The 26,481-nt window shown below is 34.9% G+C and overlaps 1 protein-coding gene across 6 annotated transcripts in view; it reads right to left on the reverse strand.

Annotated features, from left to right (window-relative positions):
- Window positions 1-26,054, reverse strand: part of LOC103268483 (COBW domain-containing protein 3) — a 50,732-nt gene extending 24,678 nt beyond the window's left edge. For 5 of the 6 annotated variants that reach the window (XR_504821.1, XM_021716560.1, XM_021716559.1 and 2 more), the window contains exons 1-7: window positions 25,727-26,054; window positions 22,643-22,729; window positions 20,184-20,280; window positions 18,749-18,840; window positions 8,584-8,643; window positions 7,304-7,341; window positions 1,645-1,691 (exon numbers count right to left, since the gene is read on the reverse strand). Coding sequence is in view for 5 of the 6 variants with exons in the window: in XM_021716560.1 (XP_021572235.1) it covers window positions 1,645-1,691; window positions 7,304-7,341; window positions 8,584-8,643; window positions 18,749-18,840; window positions 20,184-20,280; window positions 22,643-22,729; window positions 25,727-25,883 (578 nt within the window). In the remaining variant the exon portion in view is untranslated. The remainder of the gene's footprint in view (window positions 1-1,644; window positions 1,692-7,303; window positions 7,342-8,583; window positions 8,644-18,748; window positions 18,841-20,183; window positions 20,281-22,642; window positions 22,730-25,726) is intronic. The other variant, XM_021716558.1, reaches the window with a different exon arrangement.
- Window positions 26,055-26,481: the final 427 nt, after the last annotated feature.

Here is a 26,481-nt window from a genome sequence, read left to right on the forward strand (position 1 = left end):
CCAGAATTACAGGTGCACGCTACCATGCCTGCTAATTTTTTGATTTATTGTAGAGATGAGGTCTCGCCTGCCCAGGCGGGTCTCAAACCCACGGGCTCAGGCAATCCACTTTCCTCAGCCTCCCAAAGGCACGGGATTACAGGCTGAGCCACAATTTCTTATAATTTTTACCATAAGTTTCAAAGAAAGAAAACAAGATCATTTAATATTAAATACTACATTAAACAGTTAAAAAAAACCCTACAATTCAGAGCTGGGCATGGTAGGGCAGACTTTGTGTCCCAGTTACTCAGGAGGCTGAGGAGGGAGGATCACTTAAGCCCAGGAGTTCGTGTACAGCCTGGGCAACATAGCAAGACCCCATCTCTAAAACAAAACCAAAAACAAAAAAAAACTACACTTCAGAAGATATATTATGAACTTGCACGAAAATATCTTCTTCATCACTATGTATATACAGTATATTATTTCCATAAAATAGATATACAGAAATTCAAGTTAAATAATTCAGTTGACAGAAGGCTAGATAACAAAATAGATTACTATAATTAGAAGTTCTATTTTCTATTAACAGAATAGCAAAACTCAGGATTCTTTCAATTTTCCTCAATTCTTCAGGAACTATTTTTTCATAGAATAGTCTGATGTTGTGTCTCAAAGAACACAACCAAATTCTCAAAACTAACTTTAATTCACTGAAAAAAGCAGGTTTCAACAATACATGCATTACAGTTCAATTTTTAGTAAATTTTATGTGAATAAAGACAATGCATATATCTCAAAATATAAACAGCTGCAATTTTTAAATTGAAGGACTCTTGTGTCTAATTTTCTTTTGGTTTTTATAACATTTTGCTATTTGGCTTTTTTATATTTTCTATAATAACCATATTGTCATAAGGAAAAAAGTTATAAAAATATTTAAGTTCATTCTATTTCGTATCATAATTCTATACCAAATGCAGTGATCAAGCAGTATACCATGCTCCAAAATGACTGGGAATCAACTGCTTACTTGTAGTCCTTATTATTTATGTCTGAATGATATCAAGTAAATCCCAGGGGGGCTTCACTCTTAAACTCAACAGCATATTTAGTGACCGTCATCTATCCCAAAACCTTTATTCCATTAGCAAGAATATGCTTAGGGTAGGCAAACTAATTTAAACATTTCTAAGTCTACAGACAAATTAATTAGGAACATAAAGGTATTTAAATAAAAAGTGTTTAAATGCCAAATTAAACGTATTTTTCTATTTGTTCCTCTATTTTTCTGAATAACAGGACTTGAATGAAACACTGCAACTTAATGAACTGCTGTCAAAGGAGGCAGTGAGCAACTATTTTTATAACACTTCAATCTCAAAGAAATCATATCAGAACAAGAAGAAATTTTAAAATGCTAGTATTTCCTGAGTTCCTCACAATCACAGAACTCGTGTTCAGCACTCACTTTAAGCTACAATAAAAATGATTTAAATAAAATTTCAGTTGTCAGACCATTATGAATAGATAGTAATAATTCAACTATGGGAAAAATAAAAATTTTCCTTGACTCTAGATTTCTTAGTTTGTTTCTGTTTTCATGTCAGTGATTTTCTCTTTCCGGTAGCCAACAATAACATATACTTTAAATATGAATACCTAGTAGCTTCATTGATAAGGCCATCAGGTTTTTCTTCTGTTAAATGCTAAACAAAAACAAGTTTGAAAAAGTTACTGTGGTATATTAGAAGATCTAATGCCAACACAAGAATCTTACTTTAGGTCATCTTTACTGCCTTTAATAAAGACTTCAACAAGTTCCATTATTGAATATACAAATTCTGAACAAACTTTTCTATCTGAAAACATTTTTCTTCCCCATTTGTAATTTTTTCCTACAGTGAGCCTGTGGGGTTTTCTCCTGAGGGTGGGGTAGGGGGAGGAGAGGACTTAGAATTTTATACTCTTTCCTTTTTTTTTTTAAAAGGAAAATTCCTTAGATTTCAATAATGTCATAAAAACATAGAAAACTACAATTCATACTTTAGGCACTTTCCTTTTTACAAAACTGCTATCCTAAATTTTCATTATTTATTATTTTTTAAAAGGGATAATCATTGAAATTGTGCTTTTTAAAAATCTAATACACTTCCCTCCATTCCCACCCCCATACCCTAACTCCCCAGCCCAAAATCATACACAATATGAACTCAATACTAGGCCCTTCAAATCCCCTAGAAACAAATAAACAGTGGGATGGATGCAGCCCTAATTCTAGCCTAAAAGCGATTTATAATTTAAAAACTCATACCCAGTGAAGTGGGCTCTCAGTACAACTGTTTATTTTGCGAACCCCTTCAGAGTAAAGCTAGCTCCAAAAAAAATCTTGACATTGACTTAAAGGTTCATGAAGTAGTTTTAATCTCTCTGATTGCTGAGTTTTTGTGGAGATCTTTTCTTCCATAATCCTATTTATATTCCCAAGATAATCAATGCCACAAAGTTCTTCTACAGAAAATCACATTTTCACCCTCATTATCTCAACTCTCATTAGAGGGTCCCTGTCAAAATAAAAAGCTGGCTACTGGCCGAGGTGAGAGGATTGCCTGAGTCCACGGGTTTGAAACCTGCCTGGGCAACTTAGCAAGACATCATCTCGATAATAAATCAACAAAAATTATCCAGGCATGATAGTATATGCCTATAGTTCCAGCTATCTGGAAGGCTGAGGTGGAAGTATCACCTGAGCCCAGCAGGTCGAGGTTGCAATGGCCATGAGTGCACCACTGCACTCCAGTCTGGGGACATAGTGAGACTCCGACTCAAAAATAAATTGCTGGCTACTGAGGTTTAGAGGCAACTAGAGTATAATACTCTCTATATTTGAATTGAACTTCACAAATTATTAAATCCTTTTACATACATTATCTCATGAGACCTCCTTAACAATTATGGAATGTGGCTATTTTAATTTTATAAAGGAAGAAACTAAATCTAACACATTCACCATCACTGGTATCATATTTTTATATACCATCACAGGGCTATTTTTTAAATTGAAAACATACTCATAGAAGTAAAATGAACATAATTTTAAAGTATTTGTGAAAGCCCTTTATGTTATATAAGATCAGTCTTGTGTACAGTGCTACACAATGTTAATAATTGCATATCCAGGCATTTATATAAAGATTACCTAAAAAATTGCATTCAAGATTATTTTTACCAATCCATTTTCACAATTCATGAGGAGATAATCATTAAAGGTATTTGGACGGTTTGGAATCTAAGAGCAAGTTGGTTATAATTTAATTAAATTATTTATTAATACACCTGGTTACATCTACAGAGGAAACTTTTTTTTCTTCTAAAAGTTTACCGAATTCTATTTTGGGAAAAAACCAAAACTAAAGTAATGGCAATGATATACTCACTTCTACTTTGGGCACAACCTTAAAAATTCAACTGTAGACCCACTCTACAATTACTCTGCCTCTGAGAATAAAACTGTTACCAGTCCCTGGAATGGTGCCTGACCTCGACAAGTATTCATTGAATGAGCTGTAGTTAACACCTACTATTTGTTGACCTAAGTTATAAAAATGTTGTTACATTAAAAATGCTTTATAACATGCAGCAACACATTCCTTCCCACTAAGCAGTAAATCTACTTAACAATGATACATTTTTGGCAAGGCATCTGCCTCTCAATGATCCCACAATATTGAAAATTATTTTAAAACCCAGAAACATTTTTCAAGGCATTGTATTGTTCATTTTCTGGAAGGTTTATTTACATATGAATTTGGGGCTAAGTTGGTTGTGAGTTGGTGAGGCATAAAAAAATGACATGACACAAGAATTAGAGATCTGGTTTTGAATTTCCATAATTGAAAGAAACTAATAAAAGGGAGTTTCACAAAGTAACACACAAAGTTTTGAATTCATTTACTTCTCCAGGAAATTAGAAATCTTCACTCAACGGTAACTAGGGTGCTAACATGTTATTACCTCCAGGCAGTCAGAATGTATCAAATATAAAAATAAGTGAATTTATCCAAATAAAACCCTATCAATATTTACAACTCTATTAAGCATATGATATGTAAAGATAATATATAATTATAGCACAAGAGATAAATGTCCTGTTCTACGCACATATGAAAACTATATAAACATTAAAAATAATAAATGTATGATAACATCCATTTTCTCTAGATATCAGCCCAACATTTCCCTTATGTGTCTTCCTTCTTCCCCAAGTCAAATTTTGCACAAAGTTTAAAACCAATGTCTGCTATGAACATTCTCCAATAACACCATTTAGTCATTAAGTTTAAAACCAATGTCTCTTAAAGAACATTCTCCAATAATACTACTTAGTCATCAAGCAGGTACTTTTACTTATAAAACAAAACAAAATGGAAATTTTGGCATTCTATTCCACCTGTATAGGCAAATAAAAAAAATTTTTTGCAAAACATTTTTTTAAAATATTTTATATTACATATATCTCCAAAGAATTCCTCATCTCTGCTTAGAACTGTGGCTTCCACTTACATATCAAAAAAGACAAAAATAATTTTGGTACTAATTGTTCAAAAGGCTACGGTTCAAACCTCCAACTTAATTTACCACAAGAAACAAAGAAAAAAAAAAAAAGGAGGGGAGTGTGAGATGCTGGTCAAAGGTACAAAATTTCAGTTATATGCAATGAATAAGTTATGGGAGCTAACTACAGTAAACACAACTGTATTATATACCTGAAATATGCTAAGAGCATGTATTTTAAATGTTCTCACTACACCTCCCAAAAAAGGATAATTACGTGAGGTGATGGATATGTTAATTAGCTTATTTTATATCATACTAGACAATGTATACATATATCTAAACACATTGTATACCTTAAATATATACAATTGGTATTTGTTCGTTATATATCAATGAAGCTAGATCATGGTAAGAAAGGGCAACAAAGGAACCATTTGAAATAACACCACTGTAAACTCAACTCCATGAAGGGCTATAGGATGATCTTTCTACAGAAATAAAGAAACAAGCTGGACACAAAAAAAAGAAAGCAAGAAAGAAAAGAAAAAAACTATCTTAAAACTCACTGGCTAAGAAAGAACACTTTTGTTGACCAAAGTGGAAATAAATCTAGTGTCAAAAATGTCTGGTGTCATTTTAAAAAAGCAGCAGCAGCAACTATTTCTTTCAAATGGATTGGTTATAGAGATATAACATTATTTTAGTTTTCTTAAAGAAATAATTCCATAATGTCAATCTGTTTATTTTTCATGCCTTTTCCAAGCCAAACTATATTCTGACTGAATTGTTTCAGCAGCTTGTGCAATATAAAAGAAGAATCAAAAAGAAACCTCCTACTTGACCTTTTCTGGGTAACTTCATTCATTGATTCTATTGCATTAAATGCTGTCACATTTGTAGAACTGAAAAGAACAATGTCAGTAGCCTGGGTGTCAAGTCCTGAGAATAGAGAGCTGTCATTTTAAGTTGTCCAATTCTTTGCCCATGATTAAAAAATGAATATTTCAGATCAATGGGTGACAATCCCATTAGAGTGATAGCCCATGATATCAATTACCACTTCAGTTTCAATTTGGCTGGCTGGCCACAGGGTCCCATTTCTCAGCTTTACTTGTGATGGGCTGGCTCTGTGAAGCATGACACCCTTAAATTGCTGCCCATTATCCAAGTGTCATTACTTGTACTGCCTCAGAATTCTCTGAATCACAAGCAGCTACTGAGGTCAAGCTTTGCAACCAGAGGAATTGGACAAGTTAGCAAATTCTTTATATCAAAGCAAAGTTATTTATCTGGCATCCGACTTAGAAAATCTAAAGTTTCCATTATCCTGACAGTATGTCAGTTTTGTGTAGGTATATTGATTTAATAATTTAAGAGGTTTTATCAAGGTGGCAGGAGGTTAAACGTTTACTGTGTTTGCATTATTCAGAATGTTGCTTTGTTTTTATGGCCTCTATCATGCTGATAATAGATTCTTTTTAACTCTTCTCCATACTCAACTATACATATTAAATTATTCCTATAATCATAAAATACATAAAGAGTTTGACTTTGAAAATGGTACTTTAAGTCTATCAACAAAAACAAAATGTCTTAACAGTTATCTATCCCATAGGTATCTAAAATTTGGTAATAAATTCATAGAGGACACGGATTCAAAAATGCCTATAATAAACATTTAAAATTAATATTTTGGGTGTTTTTTCTCCTACTTCCATAAATATCTTGCTAGAAATATGACGATTTCCAACTGTTGCTGGTATTTTTCTGAGTAAAAGTATAATACTGTATGAGATCTTTGATTTTTAAGACTGTTCATAAATTTAGATCTTAAACTCTTAATGTAACTAATTTCCAAACTTTTCAAATTAGGGCACTCTATTCCCAAGAGAAGTGAATGTTCAGTGAAGGGGTATTGGCAAATATTTGACAAGCCTGGCATATTTCCCTAGAACACAACTTCATTGAAGATTTATAAGTAAAACAAACTTTAAAAATTAACAAGTTCAGATATATTATGGGAGAGGACACAAAACTGACACAATTTTTTTAAAACACTGAATTTAAACCTCTAAGAAATTATTACTTTGGGCCCTATCCACATCTCCAGATTTGGACAGTGTGGGAGGGTGGGGATAACTTCATTCTCTGCTGCCTTTAGTGATATTTCACCTGTGAAGTCAAGAAACACTATTTTTCTTTATGCAACATGCTTTTAAAGATCTTACTAAATGCATTTTGTAAACTGAGTTCCACTTAAATGTATTTAAGGACCTCAGTCATTAACAAAAACACTCACAGCAGGATGCCTTTTAATGTAAAGTATCTTCTCACTAATCCTTAAATAAATCCTGATTTCTTCAAAATAAGACAATATTTCTTAAAAATTTATGTCCGGTGTGTGTTTAACAATAGAAATAAGATCTCATATGCTTTTTCAAGCTCAATTTCCAAAAAAAGTTATCAATACTGGGGTTGAATCCCAGTAAGGACTTATACATAGCCACCATTATCCTGAACCCATATACTTAGTAAAAAAATTATAATCCCAAATTTTACCACATCAGATCAGAGTAACCAAAAAGAAATATTTAATTTAACATAATAATCAAAACATAAAAATTCCATCTATTGTTAAGGATACTTATTTGAAAAAAGTTTCTGTTAAGGAAAATTTTAAACAGAAACAAACATAGATAACACAATCAACCCCTATATACTTGGCTCTCAGCAATTAACCACTCAAAGCAATTTTTCAACTTACTTTTAATCCATATTTTGAATCCACAACAGTTATTATACCTACAAAGAAATAAACATTTTAATCACTTTTTTAAAAGGATATTCATTAATATTGTGCAACCATATGTGAGAATGAAAATGAAAACTAATCTACTATTTCAGTTCACAAATGCTACTCGATAAAACAAAGTACTGTTTTTTCCTCTTACTGCAATCAAATTCAATTATAGTAATAAGTCACTGCATTTCAAGCATGTACTGAATACTTAGTACTGTCTTAAGGCATTAGAGAAGATACAAAATAAATAAATTTTAAAAATTAAACAAATAAAAAATAAGATTTCTCTGGCACTTAAAAAGTTTACAAGCCAAAATATAAGACAAATTTCATAATAAAGACAAATGTGATAAAGTACACAACATAGGTGATTTCTATTTTATGATCACATAATCAAATTAAGACTTTTCTTAATATTTAAATTACTGCTTAATGACTTAGGATATCTTATTCCTAACAACGCTCACAAAACCTAACTCACAAAAATGCTTTACATAACATATACTGAAGATTCTAATCAATCCGTTTAACAATCTCCAATTATATGTTAAATAATTTTTTCAAAGGATAGAGCAGAATGAGTTTAATGATGCCTATGGAATTCAACCAGCTACATGCCACATATAGTGTATTAGAGCCCAATGATGGGGCCCAGATTAATAATTCTTAAATTTCTTAATGGTTTTCAAAATTCTTACATTTTACGGATTGGCCTATCTATGAAAGACTGGTTTTTAAAAAAAGGTGCAAGAGGGAAAGAGGGAGGGAGGAAACATAACTGCTTAACTAAGAAAGTTTCTAATATGTCTTAAATGAAGACATACATTTTATATATAAGTTTATAAGTAAGACTGCCCTTAAGATAAATAAAATCAGCGAAGGGTGCTTTCACAGGAAAATGAAAACGGAAATGCGATCTTCACAATGCCAGACAGATTAAAATAAAAGGCTCTAACATTATACTAAGTGCCTAATTCAAACACAAGAGGATATAGGAAATCTACATAAAATTTTTAAATGAAAAGTTTAGTGGAAGCACTAAATTGGGAGGTGAGAGATATCCCGTTCTACTACTGCCTATGGCTTTTGAATCTATATGAACAAAGACTTATATCATCACTAATCTAAACAAGTTTGAAAAGAACAATGCAAGGAATTAAAGTTATAATATGAATGAGCAAAAATGAGCTTAACCATAAAAATACAATTTTTTCTTAAAAACACAAGAAAGTTGTTTAACTTACCATCAAGATAAATATCACTGCCTAATTCAGCATCAACCCAAAACATGGAAGCCACAGCACCTGAAAATATATAATGTTCATCAAATAAAACTATATATTCAAAATGAGAAGCAAAATTCTATCCATGTTTAATTTGCCTCAATGAAATTAGCAGGCAGACACATAAACAAATCAAATCTGGCTTCCAATCTTCTTACGGGAATTATAGTGCTAGAATTTTTCACTATTACACCCATTTCTATCCCTTTCATTACTCCCCCCCAAAAAAACTAACTCTTAACCCATACAAACAAAATGCTATTCTTCTACTGATGCCATAATAATTTACCAAAAGATATTATCAAACAATTTGAGCAAGCATGGCTGTGTGCACAAACTTATTTTTCTTTTCTAATCTCCTGAATATAAAAATCATTCAAGACACAAAGAATGAATTATTCCTCTAGAGGAAAAGAAAAGCAAAACAGATAATTCCAAAATCACTTGTCCAAAATAAAAATCTGCTTGTAAATTGTATAGAAGGAATAGAAAGTAAAATTCTACACTCTATAACGTTACTATTAATCTTCACACTGTTTATTTAGTACTGGTACAAAACCTGGGTCTGCAGAAAAATTATTTCTAAATAAGAAATTAAAACTTGTTTTTGACAGAAACCGGTTCAGTACCAAACCACATACCCTGATTATTATGCCACAATGCAAGAAAAAGAAAACTGACAGCAAGGTATTTGATTTTTCAAAACATCACAGGCCCAGTTAGTGACAGGGCTGTCTAAAAGAATGAGCGTAGGGAAGAAACAAGGATAACTGAACTCATCCCAATGTCCAAAGCTGTCCACCTCTCTGATGAGATGTGGGCCCCCAAGCATCACTCTGTGTCAACAGTGAAATACCTGTCAGCTGTTTACAATGATTACTCATGCAAGATATAGCAAGGGCCACAAGATCTAATGGTTTCCTGATATCTATTGATTTTTTTCCCAAAAACTTAATAGTTTTCCAATTTGACTGAAATAGGATTTGTGAGTAACAGGGGCTGAATCAATGTCCATCCTTTTCAAGGAAATTACCTTACCATGACAATTATTTAGCTTAGAACTAGAGAGTGGAGAGTGTCAGTCTCCAAAGCGGGAAACAACTGAATTGTCAATAAGAATTTTGTTCACTTTGTTGGCTAAAAACATAATTTTAATTAATGAGGGGAAAAAAATTAGTCTACTGTGATTATAATTACTCCAAACAATAAGTCATTTTTAAAAGCATTAATTTTTTCACTCTGTAAAATACTTAAGAATCCTATCTAAATAATTTAATGCTTTTCAAAATTTGATTTCTATTCAAATAACTTGTAAGACCTGCTGTTAATATTTGCCTCTTAAATTGAACTGTAAGAGTGCACTAAAGCTTTTATTCTAAATCAGTATCTTTGATACTTTAATACTCGTCAGACTACACAAGAAAGAACTATTTAAAATCTGAATGTAAGTGTTTAGTAGGAGGAGTAAAGATGAGTGAATGAAGTTTATTCAGTGGCTTTCAAGCCAGAGTTCTTTTTCTTCCCAGCAAATATTAGGCAATGTCCAAAGATATTTTTGGTTGTCTCAATGAGGGAAATGCTATTGGCATCTAGTGGATTGAAGCCAGGGATGCTGTTAAACATTCTACAATGCACGGGACAACTCTCTCACAACAAATAATTATCTACTCCAAAATACCATTTGTGCTAAGGTTGAGGAAACTTGATAGAATATCCCTTCTTCAAAACCTAACAAAACAAAAAATGAAAGTAAAAAATAATTAAAATTAAAACAAAAGCCAAAATCTTATTAGCAGCAACCAAATATAAAAGGGTACACAACCTCCTACCACAAATTCTGAAGAGTAAGTCAAAATAAGAAACAAAATTCTATGTGACTTATGGTTCCTCCTAACTCTACCCTTACTCTCAGTAAGAGATTGTAAGGAAAACTTACAAAATCCTAATAATTATCAGAAATACCTCCCAAAATGGCAAGCAGAACTGAGGGTGGAATAAGCAATACAGAGAAAGGTCAACAAAAAACTTTAAAAGTTTCATCCATGTCCATGTTTGAAGGGAGATGGTCAGGTCATTATCTAGGATTCAGAGCAAAGTGAAATGAGAGGTCTAAGGCCCAATGATGTCCCCACATGAGGGATAGGATGCATATTCATAAGTAGTGGGAGCACACCCAAGAGGAGAATACTTGGTATTTCAAGAGAGCAGTGCCTAAAAGTCTCATAGCTCCACCTAGCTCTCTCAATCACCGCTTTTTCCTTCTCACTCCCAAATACCCCAAAATACCTAGCTTTCAAACTGGGGCTCAAGAGAAAAACAAGTTTGGGTAAGATGAGTAGGATAAATAATTCTTCATCAACACAACATACAAGCAAATAGTTCTCTGAGCCGCCCACATCAAGAACAAGCATGTGCATATATGTGTCACAGCAGAAAAACAAACAAGAATAAAAGGCAGGAAGGAAAAAAATCAAAGAGGTGACTAGGACATACAAATGGCAAATAATCCATTCTGAAAGGAAACATACTCCAGGAAATTGAAGAATACAACCATAATAAAAACAAGATCAAAAGCAAGAAGCAGCAGCAGATGAAACAGCAGTTTGTAGTGCTAAAGAAATACACTTAGGCCCTACATAACATCATTACATAACACACTAATTTATTTAAAACATCAAAAACATCCCAGCACTCTGGGAGGCCAAAGTGAGAGGACTGCTTGAGTCCACAGGTTCGAGATCAGCCTGGGCAATTTGGCGAGACCGCATCTCTACAATTAAAAAAAAAATGGCTGGGTGTGGTGGCACACGCCTGTAGTCCCAGCTACTTGGAAGGTGGAGGGATCACCTGAGCCCAGCAGGTTGAAGCTGCGGTGGTCATGAACGTGCCACTGCACTCTAGCCTGGACGACAGAGTGAGACTCCCACTCAAAAATAAATAAATAAACAAAATAAAATATCAAAAACAGAACAAACATTGGTGAAAACAGAATTATTGACAAAAAGGAAGACTAGATGACCACAGTAAATATAGAGGTCAAAGACAAATCAAAACAACTAGAATAGATATGCAGAACAGACAAAAAGTCAATCTAAGGAAAACTGATGTCATGAAGTAGAAGACTCAGTAACTTGACAGAAAAACTGTTCATGGTCATAAACAAGCAAAATGTCCCTAAGTGAAGAACTAAGGGTATATTGTAATTCAGGAAAAAATGATTATGAATGGCACTTAGATATATCTTGTTTATATTACTGAATTTCAAAAAAAAAAGAAAAAATGTTTCAGGAATTTTGGACGAAAATGCAAGTCACCTTCAAGGGGAGGAGGAAAATCACACTTTTCTACAGTAACACTGGATGTCCCAATATAATAAAACAGTGATCACAAAGTGCTAATGAAAGTGTTCCCAAAGAATATTACCCCTGCCAGGTTATTGTTCAGAAATAAAAGCAATAGGCAGACATTTTCAAACATTAAAGGAAACAACAAGCATGGAAACTCAGAGACTATAGTACTCACAAATTCTTTCTGATAAGAGAAAACACTGGACAAGGAAATCTTGCCAATCAAAACATACTAGAAGATTATGGAGCACCATTTGCAAAGTTCTAAGGGGAAAAAAGTGTTACTGAGAAATTTTATACTTAGCCATGTAATCCCTCAAGTATAAAACAAAACACAAATATTCTCAAGCAATGAAGTATGCAAGAACTCAGAGAATGTAGCACCTATAACTTGAAAAGTTTGCCTGATCATGATTCAGATCTATCTCCTGATTCAGCCAATCAGGAGACAAATTAACTCAGGAATGAAGAAGCCACAGTACTGGTAAAGTGATCTAAAACCACAAAAATATAGAACGAAAGGAATTATAACAAAATGTAAATGTTAGAAACCTTGACCGCATAACAAAGAACACAATCAACCAAGACCAGGAGAGGGGAGAAAGTGTAGTAGTACTAATTCTCTCATCTTTTATGCCAGGGAGTCCGTAGATAATCCTATAAAAAATCGAAACATGTAGTTTACAACATGCCCACTTTGTTTATGTTCTTTGGGATCTATTTTTCTTAATTCCTATCTCTTGCAATGTAGAAGCAAAGATCTGATATGCAGAATTTCTTCACTTACCTTTCAGTTTATCTTTCTTTTAGATTCAAGTAAAACTAATTATTTAAAATAGGACAAAAAAAATAATCCCATTAAAAAATTATTTCTGAATATGTAGACAGCTTTCAGAAGTGCATACAGAAGGGTTTCCCAAACTTATACAAGTACAGGCATACTTCGCTTTATTGTGTTTTACCTTATTGCACTTTGCAGATACTGTTTTTATAAATTGAAGATTTGTGGTAATCCTGAGTTGAGCAAGTCTACTGAAGCCATTTTTCCAAAAGCATGTACTTACTTCACGTCTCTGTGTTATATCTTGGTAATTTTCACAACAGTTATAACTTTTTCACTATTATGTCTGTTATGGTAACCTGGGATAAGTGACCTTTGATGTTACTACTATAAGTGTTTTGGAATGCCACAAACCATGCTGAAATAAGATGGCAAACATAATCGATAAATGTATGTATTCTCATTGCTCCACCAACCAGTCATTTCTTTCTCTCTCCCTCTTTCCCCCTCTTCAGGGCTCCATATTCCCTGAGATATAACAGTATGAAACTAGGCCAGTTAAAATCCTACAATGGCTTCTAAGTGTTCAAGTAAAAGGGAGATATGGAAGAGTCACCAGTCATTCGCATTAAATCAAATGCTAGAAATGACTACGTTTAATGAAGAAGGCATGTCAAAAGCCAGGAGAGACCAAAAGCTAGACCACTTGCACCAAACAGTCAGGTTATGAATTCAAAGGAAAAGTTCTTGAAGGAAATTAAAAGTTTACTCTAGTGAACACAAATGATAAGAAAGCAAAACCAGGATCAGTCAGCCTTTTACCCGATATGAAGAAAATTTTAGTGGTCTGGATAGATGGTCAAACCAGTCACAACATTCCCTTAAGCCAAAGCCTAAGTCAGAGCAAGCCCTAACTCTCTTCAATTCTATGAAGGCTGAAAGGCAGAAGGAAGCTGCAGAAGAAAAGCAGAGGTTGGTTCACAATATTTAAGGGAAGAATTATATCCATAATATAAAAGTATGCAGTGAAGCAAGTGCTAATGTAGAAGCTGCAGCAAGTTACTTAGAAGATCTAGCTAAAATAATTGATCTGGCTACACTAAACAACAGATTTTCAGTGAAAGTAAAACAGCCTTCTTTTGGAAGAGGATGCCCTCTAGGACTTCCACAGCTAAGAGATGAAGTCAATTCCTGGTTTCAAAGGACAGGATGAAATTTTCATTAGGGGATAGTACAGCTGGTGACTTCAAGTTGACGCCAATGATCATTTATCATTCCAAAATTCTATGCTTAAGAATTATGCTAAATCTCCTCTGCCTGTCCTCTATAATGGAACAACAAAGCTTGGATGATAGTACATCTACTTATAGCATGGCCTACTGAATATTTCAAGTTCATTATTGAGACCTACTGCTCGGGAAAAAAAAGACTCCTTTCAAAATATTACTGCTCATTGACATGTACCTGGTCATTCAACAGCTCTGACAGAGATGTACAAGATTGTTTTCATGCCTGCTAAAATAAAACCCATTCTGCAGTTCATGGGTCAAGAAGTCATTTCTTTTTTCAAGTCTTATTTAAGATATACATTTCATAAGGAATAGCTGTCATAGACAGTGATTCCTCTGACAGATCTGGGCAAAGAAAACTCAAAACCTTCTGGAAAGGATTCATCATTCTAGATGCCATCAAGATCATAGTTCTGGGAGAAGGTAAAAATATCAACATGAACAGGAGTCTGGAAGAAGCTAATTCCAACTCTTATGAATGACCTGGAAGGATTCAAGACTTCAATGAAGAAAGTTACTGTACACATATATGCTATAATATGGTAAAAAACAGCAAGAGATTTAGAATCAGAAGTGGAGCCTGAAGATGTGACTCCATTCCTACAATCTCATGATAAAAATGTACCTAATGAGAAGTTGCTTTTATGGATGGGCAAAGAAAGTGCTTTCTTGAGAAGAAAACTACTCCTGCAGAAGATGTTGTGAACATTGTTGAAATGACAACAAAAGATGCAGAATATGACATAAACGTACTTAATACAGCAGTGGCAGGATTTGAGAGAATAGATTCCAGTTTTGAAAGAAGGCCTACTGTAGGTAAAATGCTATCACACAGCATCACATGCTACAGAAATATTTCATGAAAGGGAGAGTCAATTGATGTGGCAAACTTCAATGCTGTCTTATTTTAAGAAATTGCCATGGTCACCCCAACATCCAGCAACCACCACCTGATCAGTCAGCAGCCATCAACACTGTGGCAAGACCCTCCACCAGCAAAAAGACTACAACTTGCTGAAAGCTCAGATGATCATTAGCATTATTTAGCAATGAAGTATTTTTAACTAAGGTATGTACTATTTAGACATAATACTATTGCACACTTAGTAGAGTATAGTATAGCATAAACATGGCATTTTTTTGGTAACAGGGTCTTGCTCTGTTGCCCAGGCTGGAGTGCAGTGGTGAGATCATAGTCCACTGCAGCCTCAAACTCCTGGACTCAAGTGATTCTCCTACCTCAGCCTTCAGTCTTCAGAAGTAGCTGGAACTACAAGCACATGTTACCACACCAAGCTAATAAACATAACTTTTACATGTACTGGGAACCTAAAAAATGTGTATGACTTGCCCTATTGTGACATTCACAGTCACATTATTGCAGCGATTTGGAACTGAACCCACAATATTACCAACGTAGGGTTAGGCTGTGTAAGAATCACCTGGAAGACTTATTAAAACTGCTTGCTGGGCTCCCATCCTTAAGATTCTGACTCAGTAAATCTGGGTTGGAGCTCAAGAATTTTCAATTATAACAAGCTCACAGCTGAGGCTGATGATGTCATTCAATGTACCACCAAGCAGTACTGGCATAGAGTACCCTGGAATAAAATTTACCTACTTGCATTTCATGGCAGTGAGATGTTTATTTTTAACTTTCTTCTTTTTATTTTTTTTAGGCGTTGCTTAAAAAGTTTTAATAATGAGTTTTCCATCTTTACCCAAACAATAAAATCATTATTCTAAAGAAAGTTAAGAGAAACATTAATATTTTTATAACTAAAATTTGTATAAAGGTTTTCCCTGGGATCTTTAATTTTTTCTTTCTTCCTCTGAAAAGCCAAATTATGTTTTATAAAACTCATACTCTCAAAAAGAGTAACAAGTTTTTCTTTGGCAAATTCGGCTGTGACAAAAGAAACTGATTTTGCTATGGATGCTTTTCTTTCTTACCAGATTCAAATAGTTTAATATTTAACACTAACATATTAGTCCTATTATCAGTCTATCAGAAATGTATGAAAATGCAAGAAAAACCCATGTCTACTATAAGGACCAAAATAGCCCTAATTCAATGTCACTTTAAAAACATGAGGACAATATTATTATGTAATACTTTTAAGTGCAATAACCACTGATTACATTTGAAACCTCAGCATACTTCAGTATGTATTTTGGACTACTATCACTTCATTAGTAAATTACTCCCAAATACTTTAATATATTTCTACAAATCAGCCCAATGCCACAAACCCAGATCTATGAAACAACAGTACGAGTCAGACTCACAGAACAAGCACTAGATGTTGTGCAAACTGAGAATAAAGATTCTACCTAAAAAGTATTTGGGTAAAAATAAGTGGATATTATCAGAGTTAGAGTTTGGTAAATAGGTAACAGAAAAATTCATTGTTAGAAATAGGTCACCAGGCACAATGGCTCACGCCTGTAATGCCAGCACTTTGAGAGGCAAAGGCAAGAGGATTGCCTGAGCCCAGGGGTTTGAGACTAGCCTGGGCAACTTGGCGAGACCTTGTCTCTATAATAAATAAACAAATTAAAATTAGCTGGCAGGGTGGTGCATGCCTGTAGTTCCAACTTCTTGGAGGGCTGAAGTAGAAGAATTGCCTGAGTCCAGCAGGTCAAAGCTGCAGTGGCCATGAGTGTGCCACTGCACTCTAGCCTAAGCAACAGAGTGAGACTCCAATTCAAAATAAAAATAAAAATAAAAACATTTTAAAAAACAGGCCAGCTCTGTGTAGCTTTCTATAGGAAGTTTAGACGTAATTCTATTCAGAGACAAAAATTTTAGTGATAATCATTATCTCCACACTAAGCAAAAAGGACCAGTAGTCTTAATTTAACTGTCTATTCTCTGTTACCTCAATGACAACATTTACCAGAAAAAAAAAAAACTATTTCAATTGTCATTTAAAAAATGCTAATAATTAATTTAAAGGGAAAAAGTGTTGCCAGGATTAAAGTCCAAAGCCATTTTATACTCCTTAATGACCCGCTCCAAAATGTGGGTTAGAAAGCCAGGCTCGGTGGCTCGGCCTGTAATCCCGTGCCTCTGGGAGGCTGAGGTGAGTGGATTGCCTGAGCCCACGGGTTCGAGATCCGCCTGAGCAGCGAGACCTCATCTCTACAATAAATCAAAAAATCAGCCGGGTGTGGTAGCGCGTGCCTCTGGCTACTTGGAAGGCTGAGGCGGAAGGATCGCCGGAGCCCAGCAGGTCGAGGCTGTGGTGGCCGGAAGCGGCTACTCCAGTCTGGGCGACAGAGTGACACTCCAACTCAAAAAAAAAAAAAAAAAGACAGAAAATAAGCAGAAATAAAATCTCTTCAGAGTATAACCAATTAAATATATAGTCAGCCCTCCATATCCGTGGGTTTTGCATCTGTAGACTTCCTCCTGTGGATCAAAAATATTCTGGAAAAAGATGGATAGCTGTGTCATACTGAAACTGAACAGACTTTTTTCTTGTCACGATTTCCTAAACAATACAGTGTAACAACTATTTAAATAGCTCTTACATTGTATAAGATATTAAGTATTAAATAGCTCTTACATTGTATAAAATATTATAAGTAATCTAGAAATGATTTAAAGTATGTAGGAGGATGTACATAGGTTGTAGGCAAATACTACACCATTTTATAAAAGGAACTTGAGCATCCATGTATTTTGGTATCCTCAGGGAGCCTGGAACTAATTCCCCAAGGAAGCTGAGGAACGACTGTACCTAAAAGTAGAATGTCTTTGCTTTTCCTACATTTCCATATTTTTAACAACTTTGCTCCTACCAATAACCCTAAGTCAACCAGTAAAATTTCAAATTCTATTAACAGCTTAAAAATCTTTATTCTCTGCCAGATACTCTGATCATCACTCATCTGCCAAAGAAAATGACAACCCAGTACTTTTCCTCTTTTTAACCAAAAAAATAAATAAATAAAATTAACTCTAAAGAAAGCTATAACCCTTTGTACTTGGATGTCCCCTCCATCATAAATCTAGCAAACCACTCAGATGTCCCCTCTCAGGGGACAAAGAGAGATTGCTGGTGATCATACAAACTTATGCCAGTATAAATTTTTTAAAACGTATGTTTCCCTAAAGTTTCCATTCAAATTGCACAAAAAGCAAAGAGATGGAATAGTTACTGAGATATACATTTTTAAAATCAGCTGGCATTACGTAGAAAGAGAATGTTGAAGTGCTCTCACAGTGGTGCACAAATTGAACAATAAACTACATTTTATTAATGTAGGAGGACGAAAACAAGACTGCATTATTTGCTTGAATAAACAAATACTAGGTAGAAGACGTCAAGTAAGTTACTACCGCACAACATGTATCAATGTACCTGCAATGCATGTCGGTGACTATTTCACATATTATCACACATTAGAAAAATATAAGATATAAAGTTTTGATTTTTTTTGTCATAAATTCCTCAATGTCCAAAATTCCATTATAAGTCAAATATCATTACAATAAAATAATTGTTTCCAATGCTATACTATTTAATATGAAATGATTTGTTTTTCACTATTTCGTAAAAAAGTACAGTTGAATTGCTAGTAGGTGATCTGCAAGATGTCTCTGAGTGCAAAGGGTTAGTATCCTTTTAGATATTTCTCTAATACATCTATTTAATATATCAAAGAACTATATTCTAGTTATTAATAATGTCATTTCTTACCAGGATCTGCTAACCCAGTGGTCTCTAAGAGTATGTAATCAAATTTCCCCTTCTTCTGCATCAAATTCTCAATAGCTCTAAGGCCATTGTCCCTGGAGAATACCAAAACATAATTTACAGTTGATTACCTGAATGTGTTTAAGTGATCATTAGAAACATTTTAAATATATTTGACATTCCAAGACAAAAATGTCTAAATACTAAGCTTTTAACAATATATTTACCAATAGAAAACAACAGATATGCCCTGATAAGTAAAAAAGAAACAACACATATAAGTCAATATTTTAGTTTTATTGAAACTAAAAGCATAAGAAACTTTATCTGACTAAAGTTAGTATGTTAATTTTAAAGTTTTATGCAAAAAAATCAACATCCAAAATAATGATGAAACTTACTAACTATAGTTTAGAATAACAGCTAAAAGGACACTCATTTTAATGTCTTTTTTTCTTATCAAAAGTGAACAAAAATATTTTACAGAATACATTTTGGTTGTTCAAGAAAGTCTATTATGATTATTCTTAATACATTTGATGCAAAGTCACACACTTAAGGTAGTAAATAATGTAGAAGAAATTTAATTCACTAGAATACACCAAATTAACAAGCATTAATTTTCATAATTCATTTAATAAATATGAGTCAATACTAGGTGTCAGGTATTATTCTAGGACCTAAGTAGGTGAGTAAACAAAACAGACATTGTCCTAGGAAACTTAGCCATAACCAATAGAACATAATGTAAGGTTTTTCTCTTTATAGTAATTTATTTTTGTTTATAGAAAATGGAATATTTGGAAATAAACGTAATGACATTAAGTTCATTAAATTCAGAATCATTTTTTTATATATGGAGTGAGACTTTCATGTACCACAGAGATTATCAATTAAGTAAATCCTGACATCAACAACAATAAAAAATTCAGCCGGGCTTGGTGGCTCAGCCTGTAATCCCAGCACTTTGGGAGGACGAGGCAAATAGAATACCTGAGCCCGTTGGTTCGAGACCAGCCCGCACAAACTTGGTGAGATCTTGTCTCTACAATAAATCAAAAATTAGCTGGGTGTGGTAGCGCACACCTGTAGTTTCGGCTACTTGGAAGGCTGAGGCAGAAGGATTGCTGGAGTCCAGCAGGTCAACACTGGGATGGCCATGAGTGTGCCACTGCATTCTAGCCTGGGCGACAGAGTGAGACTCCAACTCAAAAAATAAAAAATTCAATGAAAGGACCAAAAAGCATTGGAGCACACAGAAAAAATGAGATAGAAACACTTTAAGATAATATTTCCTAGTAAGTTTATTTTCTATTTGAAAATACAATGACGCAAACTATATAAATTCAGTTAAGTTACACAAGAAAATCAAAGCTGGAAATATAATCGATAAACACTTCTAGTCAATCAACAAGCACACAGTAAACACATTCCTCACTTCACTGAACAGCAGAGGCAACCGTTTCTAAGTTCCAGCCATTCTTCATAGAGCTCTCCACCTTGGCTGACAGCTAAGGATTTCTCCACAGCACTTCCTAGAATAATTAACAAGCAGCACTCTTTAGATTATGTTCACTAGCCAACCAGAAACAAAAATGGAGTACACGAAAATGGAGTTCTCAAAGCAGAAACTACATTTTATAACTTTTATTGTTCCATTTATTCATGCAACCTCAATATTTAAGGAATGATAGATTATTTTAGTTTTTATTTCCATCTTTATGAGGCTTTAAGCCCCCAAAAAGGCAAATCCAAAACAAATAAACATATCTACTTCTTCTTTAGGCCCCTTACTTGTCTACTCCCATTTTTAGTAAAGCAGTCATCTTGAATGCATTTTTTTCTAGTCCATGATAAACTTTCTAGATAGACTAGTATGTTTTATATACTGATTTGAGTCAGAGTCTCATTTTGTTGCCCAGGTTGTAGTGCAGTGGTAGCTCACAGCTACAGCAGCCTTGATTTTCTGGGCTCAGGCAATCCCTCCACCTCAGCCTTCCAAGAAACTGGAACTACAAGTATGCACCACCATGCTCAGTTAATTTTTATTTATTTATTTATTTATTGTAGAGACAAGGTCTCACCAAGTTGCCCAGGCTGGTCTCACCCTTGGGCTCAGGCAATTCTCTTGCCTCAGCCTTCCAAAGTACTTGGATTACAGGCATGAGCCACCACGCTAGGCTGTATACCGGTTTTTGTATATCCTCTGACGTCTTAAGAAAGTACCTCATCTATTGTTTTCGTTTCATCCAAATTGTTTGTTTCTTTTAAAAAGACCACTCAGTATTTCTAGTATGAGTAAAGCCCTAGTTCATTTTGAAGAAGTTTTCTGGCCAGTGTATCATGTGCTCATTTAAAAATTTAACTTCAAGTCAAATATACATCAGTTTCCTAGAAATGCTTAAAAAATAAAGCATATTTGAGATGCTTGTTATCATATAAGAATTATTTTAAATTTCTTGCTTTTTCTCCAGTAAAGAAATATACCGCAGCCAGGGAAGAGTTCTAAATGTACAGTAAAGCAAATGCCTCCCCATCCCCCAAAAACTGAATCGTTTTTCATTTATACCTTTTTTGGTTATATTTCAGCTAGGTGATGAAAAAGCTTTTAAAGGAGTTGCTACAGAATTCAGACTATGTAGCACATTAATGAAACATGAAAGTAATGAGAACACTGTGAAGGACAAAATTGTGAAAATGATCCAAAAAAATGAAAAAAAAAGTAAGTAATAATAAATAAAATCAGTATAAATTAGATTAATTAATAAGAAGTTAGAAGAAAAGACCGTTATTAGGCTTTTTGCCTAAAAGCATTTTTCTCTTTACTGAAAACAGAAATCCAGTGTTAATAGGCTTTCCATCCTGTTCATAAAATCTAGCTCTTCTGCTTGTTTACAACTGAAAAAGTGTATATTTTAAGAAATATTCTAACAACAGAAATTATGTTTTGGGGTTAAAAGTAAGTTTTTATTAAAATTCATACTTTTGAAGAAAAACTACTATAAAAGTAATCAAAATGTTGTGTCTAACACTGCTGAGTAGATTTTCTTTTTACCACAGTTTAATATTTAAGACAAAAAGCTAGCAGGATGCAGTGGCTCACATCTGTAATCCCAGCACTTTGGGAGATGGAGGTAAAAGAATTGGTTAAAGACCAGCCTGGACAACTTGGCAAGAACTTGTCACTACAGTAAATCAAAAAATTAGCACAGCATGGTGCCACACGCCTGTAGTTCCAATTACTTGGAGGACTGAGGAGGAAGGATTGCCTGAATCTAGCAGCTCAAGGCTGCTGTGGGCGTGGGCGTGAGCGTGCCACTGCACTCCAGCCTGCATGACAGAGTGAGATTCCCACTCAAAAAAAAAGACAAAAAGCTGAGAAGTTAAGCACACATATTTTCAAGATAATTTAAAGTACTTGAGGATGGAGACCATATGTTTAACTTATTTTTTAAGTTTTCAGTTTTAACTGCATCGAAGATAATAAACATTGAACAAGATAAATAACTGAGGCATTTTCATTTTCCTTGAGTTGCAACAAACAATATAGTCAGTACAAAAGCAAACTTCTAGTTCCTGAAAAAACCTTCATTGTTTAGATTTTTACTTCTGGCCACATTTATTTCATGTAAAAATCTAATTTAATTCTGTTAACGTGAATTCTAAAGTTATAAAAAACATTTTTTATACAAACTGGTTTCAGTATTCCAATTCATAGTAAAAAAAAAAAAAAAGGGCACAATAGAAATTAATATATTTTTTCCAAAACCATCCACGTCCATGTGTTCACATTATAATAGCTCGCATTTTCACTTTTAAATATGGAATATCAATTCACCAACGGAATAAATTTCCCTATAAATTCTTGCAGCATGACATTTACTGAGTTTTACTTACCTTCCCCAAACTCATTTAAAATGACTGCTACTCTTTTACTATGTTGCTCTGTCAAAATATAGTTCAGAAGTGTTGTTTTCCCAGCACCTATAAAATATACTTGTTTTAAATAATAAAATTCAAAGAGTAACTTACAGGAAAAAAAGATATAGAGTCCTAATGTTTTTAATGATTTCATACATTATTTAAATACGGTATAGAAGGTCCCAGAGGAAAAGATTACTCATTGAAAACTATTACAAAATGCTTTATGTAGACATAATATTTTATAACTATTTACAAATACTCCTACAAGTTGAATCAGTTTTTCTTCAACCTATTTTACACGTCCTTTTATTTTAACATACAACATTAACTAGACACAAATTCAGGCTATATGGCTACTTTTAGTTTGCTTAAAACAATTTATAAAAGCTTTTATGAAATGGGGAATGGAGGTACGGAGTGTTAACAATGGAAAGTTCAGTAAAGATGAATTTGTAAAGCTACCTTTCTCCAGTAGGTGGCATATGAAACCTATTATGTTCCTCTCGAGTGGAAGAAAAACATTTGTCTTGAGCCACATACACCAATGCTCACGGAGGGGAAAAAAAGAAAACCCTATCTGCACAGTAGCGCAGAGTAGTTCAATTGTATGACTACAGCACTAATTTATTCTTTATCTAAAATTTTTTTGCTGGTTGTTTCCAGCATTTTGCTATTATAAACAGTGCTGCTAAAAAGTCTTACACATAACGTGCACGTCTTCTGAAATACATTAAGCTTTCTAGTGCATAACTAGGAGGGATTTACTGAGTATTAGGGTATCATTATCTTCAACATTCTTAGGTCATATTCCTTCAAAAGCTTTTTAAGAGATGAAGGCTTATGTTTAGAGTGCTTTAGGAGGCTTATCACAAAAGCGGAAAGTACAAAATATAAGGGAGAGACTTGAAGGAGATATGGGAATAAGGAAATTCTTAAAACCAGTCTAAGCATGAGACAGAGGCCCTAAACCTGAGTGTATCACAGAGCAGTGACAGTGAAAACTGAAAAGAAGAAGTAGATGTAAGAAACATTCTAATAGAAGACTTATTTGAGCTTAATAATTATTCATAATCTTCCATATTATGAAGAAAAAGTCTTTAAGACATAGTTCATTCATTCAGAGGTATCTACTATGGACCAGATTTATGCTGGACCTTGGTGAAAAGTGAACAAGCCACAGAGAAATACAGAGAAATACTCTCTGTCTTCATGGAGCTTAGAAATACTAAGGGAAGGGGAGACGGAGGGGAATTCAGATGAACAAGGAGGCAATTACATCATACGACGACATATTCAGTAGATGTACAAAATGCTATGGAGAACCTAAAAGGACATCTAGTGAGAGGAGTAACAATAAAATGTATGTATTCCGAGGGGCTAAAATACTTGGCACCTTTGAAGTAAAATGAGTTCAATGTGCTGAGCCACAGTGTGGCAGGCTGGAGAAGTTGGCACGTTCCAAATCCTCTGTGTCCTGGTAATTCATGTCAAGAATTGGAACTTTAATCCAAATGGAAGCCACGGAAGAGTGTGACACAATCAGACTAACATTTATACAGAACATTAGGGCAAACATGAAAATAATAAATTAAAGGGGTACAAGACAAGATTAGTCAGAAGGATTTTAGAGTATCCCAAGTGGGTGAGATCATAAGAACAGAAGGATTCGAGGGGATGGTAATATCTGCAGTATGGGACATGTTAAGTTTGGGACATTATTTAGGACATCAAAATAGAAACTACACAGATGTGAAGTTAAAGATGGACAAAAGGGACAGGAGCAGGAAGTCATACAAAAAAGTCAGAGAAGTAGGTGCAAAAATCAGAAGAAAAATGTAATAGAAGCCAATGGAACAGTGTTTCGAAAAGAGAAAATGTGAAAGTATCCCCTAGATTCAGCAACAACAAAGTTGCTGGTATTAGTCCTCACTACAGAGCTTCAGAACATTCTCTCCAGTGCTCTAACCACCAATGAGCAAAATGGAGAAGGCCAGAGGGGCAAGTTTTGAAATATACTGTTTTGGGCAAGGAATTTAACTTCTCAGGAGAGCAGCCTCTGAATAACAGTGGGGAAATGCCAAAAATTAAATTCCTTTATAAAATCAGTCCTGAGTAAAAATGGGGATAAACTTACAGATGACAAAGAAAAAAAAAGGAAAATGCCAATCACTTAACTCTTATTTTTATATAAAAGGCTCACACGCATGGCAAGTCTGTATTTGTCTCTAACAGCACCTAGGAATGACATTATTTCCCAATAGAATCACTTTAGTTACATTTAACTTTTTCCCACTTTTAATATAGTCATATATTTGTTCTAGCGCTTCTATTTGACTGTAAGTTTTAAAAATAATATTTCCCAAACTCTTCCGATGAAAACCTCTAGTGTAAGCGCATAAAATATTCCACGTTCACAAACCGGTGGTTTCAAGTATCCCTGTACACTACTAAACATCCTTAGTCTGAGGAATAATCTTGGAGGGCAGAGATTTTATTCTCACTTTCTCCCACAGTGGTTTGCAAATAGATCTTTTTAAAAAAAAAAGTTTAACATAGGATACTTCCCACAAATGGCTAGAAGAGTCTAGCTCGTGGAGAAAGGGAATCCACTGAGGAATGCCTCACATGTGTCGGGCATGATAGTGACAGAACGTCCTTTGATAGCAATAGGTGTTTCCTGTCCCATCCCGCGGATGAGAAAACAAGCTCACACAGGTGACAGGTATTAATTCCATTTTCAGGTGAGGCATATGAGCTTCAGAAAAGCAAGATAACTTGTCAGAGGACAAACGGATAAGTAGGGGGCGAATCCGGGTTCCAAAGCCTTGTTTCAAAGGCTAACTTTGAAAATCACTTGAGAAATGTGAATCTAACGCAGAGGGGCCTGGGCGTCATTAAATCCAGACGACCCGTACGAAAAGCATGGCCCAGCCCTACCTCAAAGACACTTGCTCTCGGCCAGGAGGCCCCGATACCTAAGCAGAAGAGGCACCGGCAGCCCCCCAAATCCCAGGACACCAGAGTTCACGGCATTTTCTGACCGGGATGGTTAGTTACCTAAATACCCGGTGATAATTGTGACTGGGATCTTGGCGCCGAGCCCAGACTCTTCCTCTTCCTCGCTTTGCTTCGTCTCAATGGGAACCAGTTCGGGACAATCCTCCTCTGCAGGCTCCTCTTCCTCATCCACAGCTCCAACAGCCTGTAACATCATGGCCTGCAGCACGTTATCCCCTCCAATTCAGGAGCCGGAACTAAGGAGCCGAACCTCAGCCGCGCACGCCGAGCATGCCACGCCACGACTTGACGTCATCACACCGCGACCGTACCTCCGCCCGATCCTGCCCCGAATACCTGGGCTCTGACTGAGGACCGCCTCGCCCTTAGCCACGCCCCGAGGGGAGGTGACACGCCCCTACAGAATCTGGGGCACGCCCCCGGGGTGTGCTTTCTGAACCTGAGCTAGGCTGCGCGGAGTTGTTAGAGCGTATTGACCAGCCCCACCCTGAGGCTGTCACTGCCTGGAGGCTGCTGCCTTAATAGCTACTGAGTGCTGGTTTGGTTGAGGCCTGGCTGCTTGGAATCTGGAGTAGGTAACCTGACCTAACCAGTTCCCACGTGGCGTAGCCTTATCAGCTCGACATTTTTAGTCTCATTTTTCTAAATGTTTAATTCATGGGGGAAAGAATGAAAGGTTATAACACTGCAATGTTGGTTGTAATTTTTATGCCTCAAGGATAACCAGTAAAATTTTTAATAATTACGTATTACATATGTATATTCAGATTTTTGCAGTGTTCATGAATTATTTT

The sequence above is a fragment of the Carlito syrichta genome, unplaced genomic scaffold (genome assembly GCF_000164805.1).
Source record: "Carlito syrichta isolate Samal-C Ts95f unplaced genomic scaffold, Tarsius_syrichta-2.0.1 Scaffold308839, whole genome shotgun sequence".
NCBI classification, from domain to species: Eukaryota; Metazoa; Chordata; class Mammalia; order Primates; family Tarsiidae; genus Carlito; species Carlito syrichta.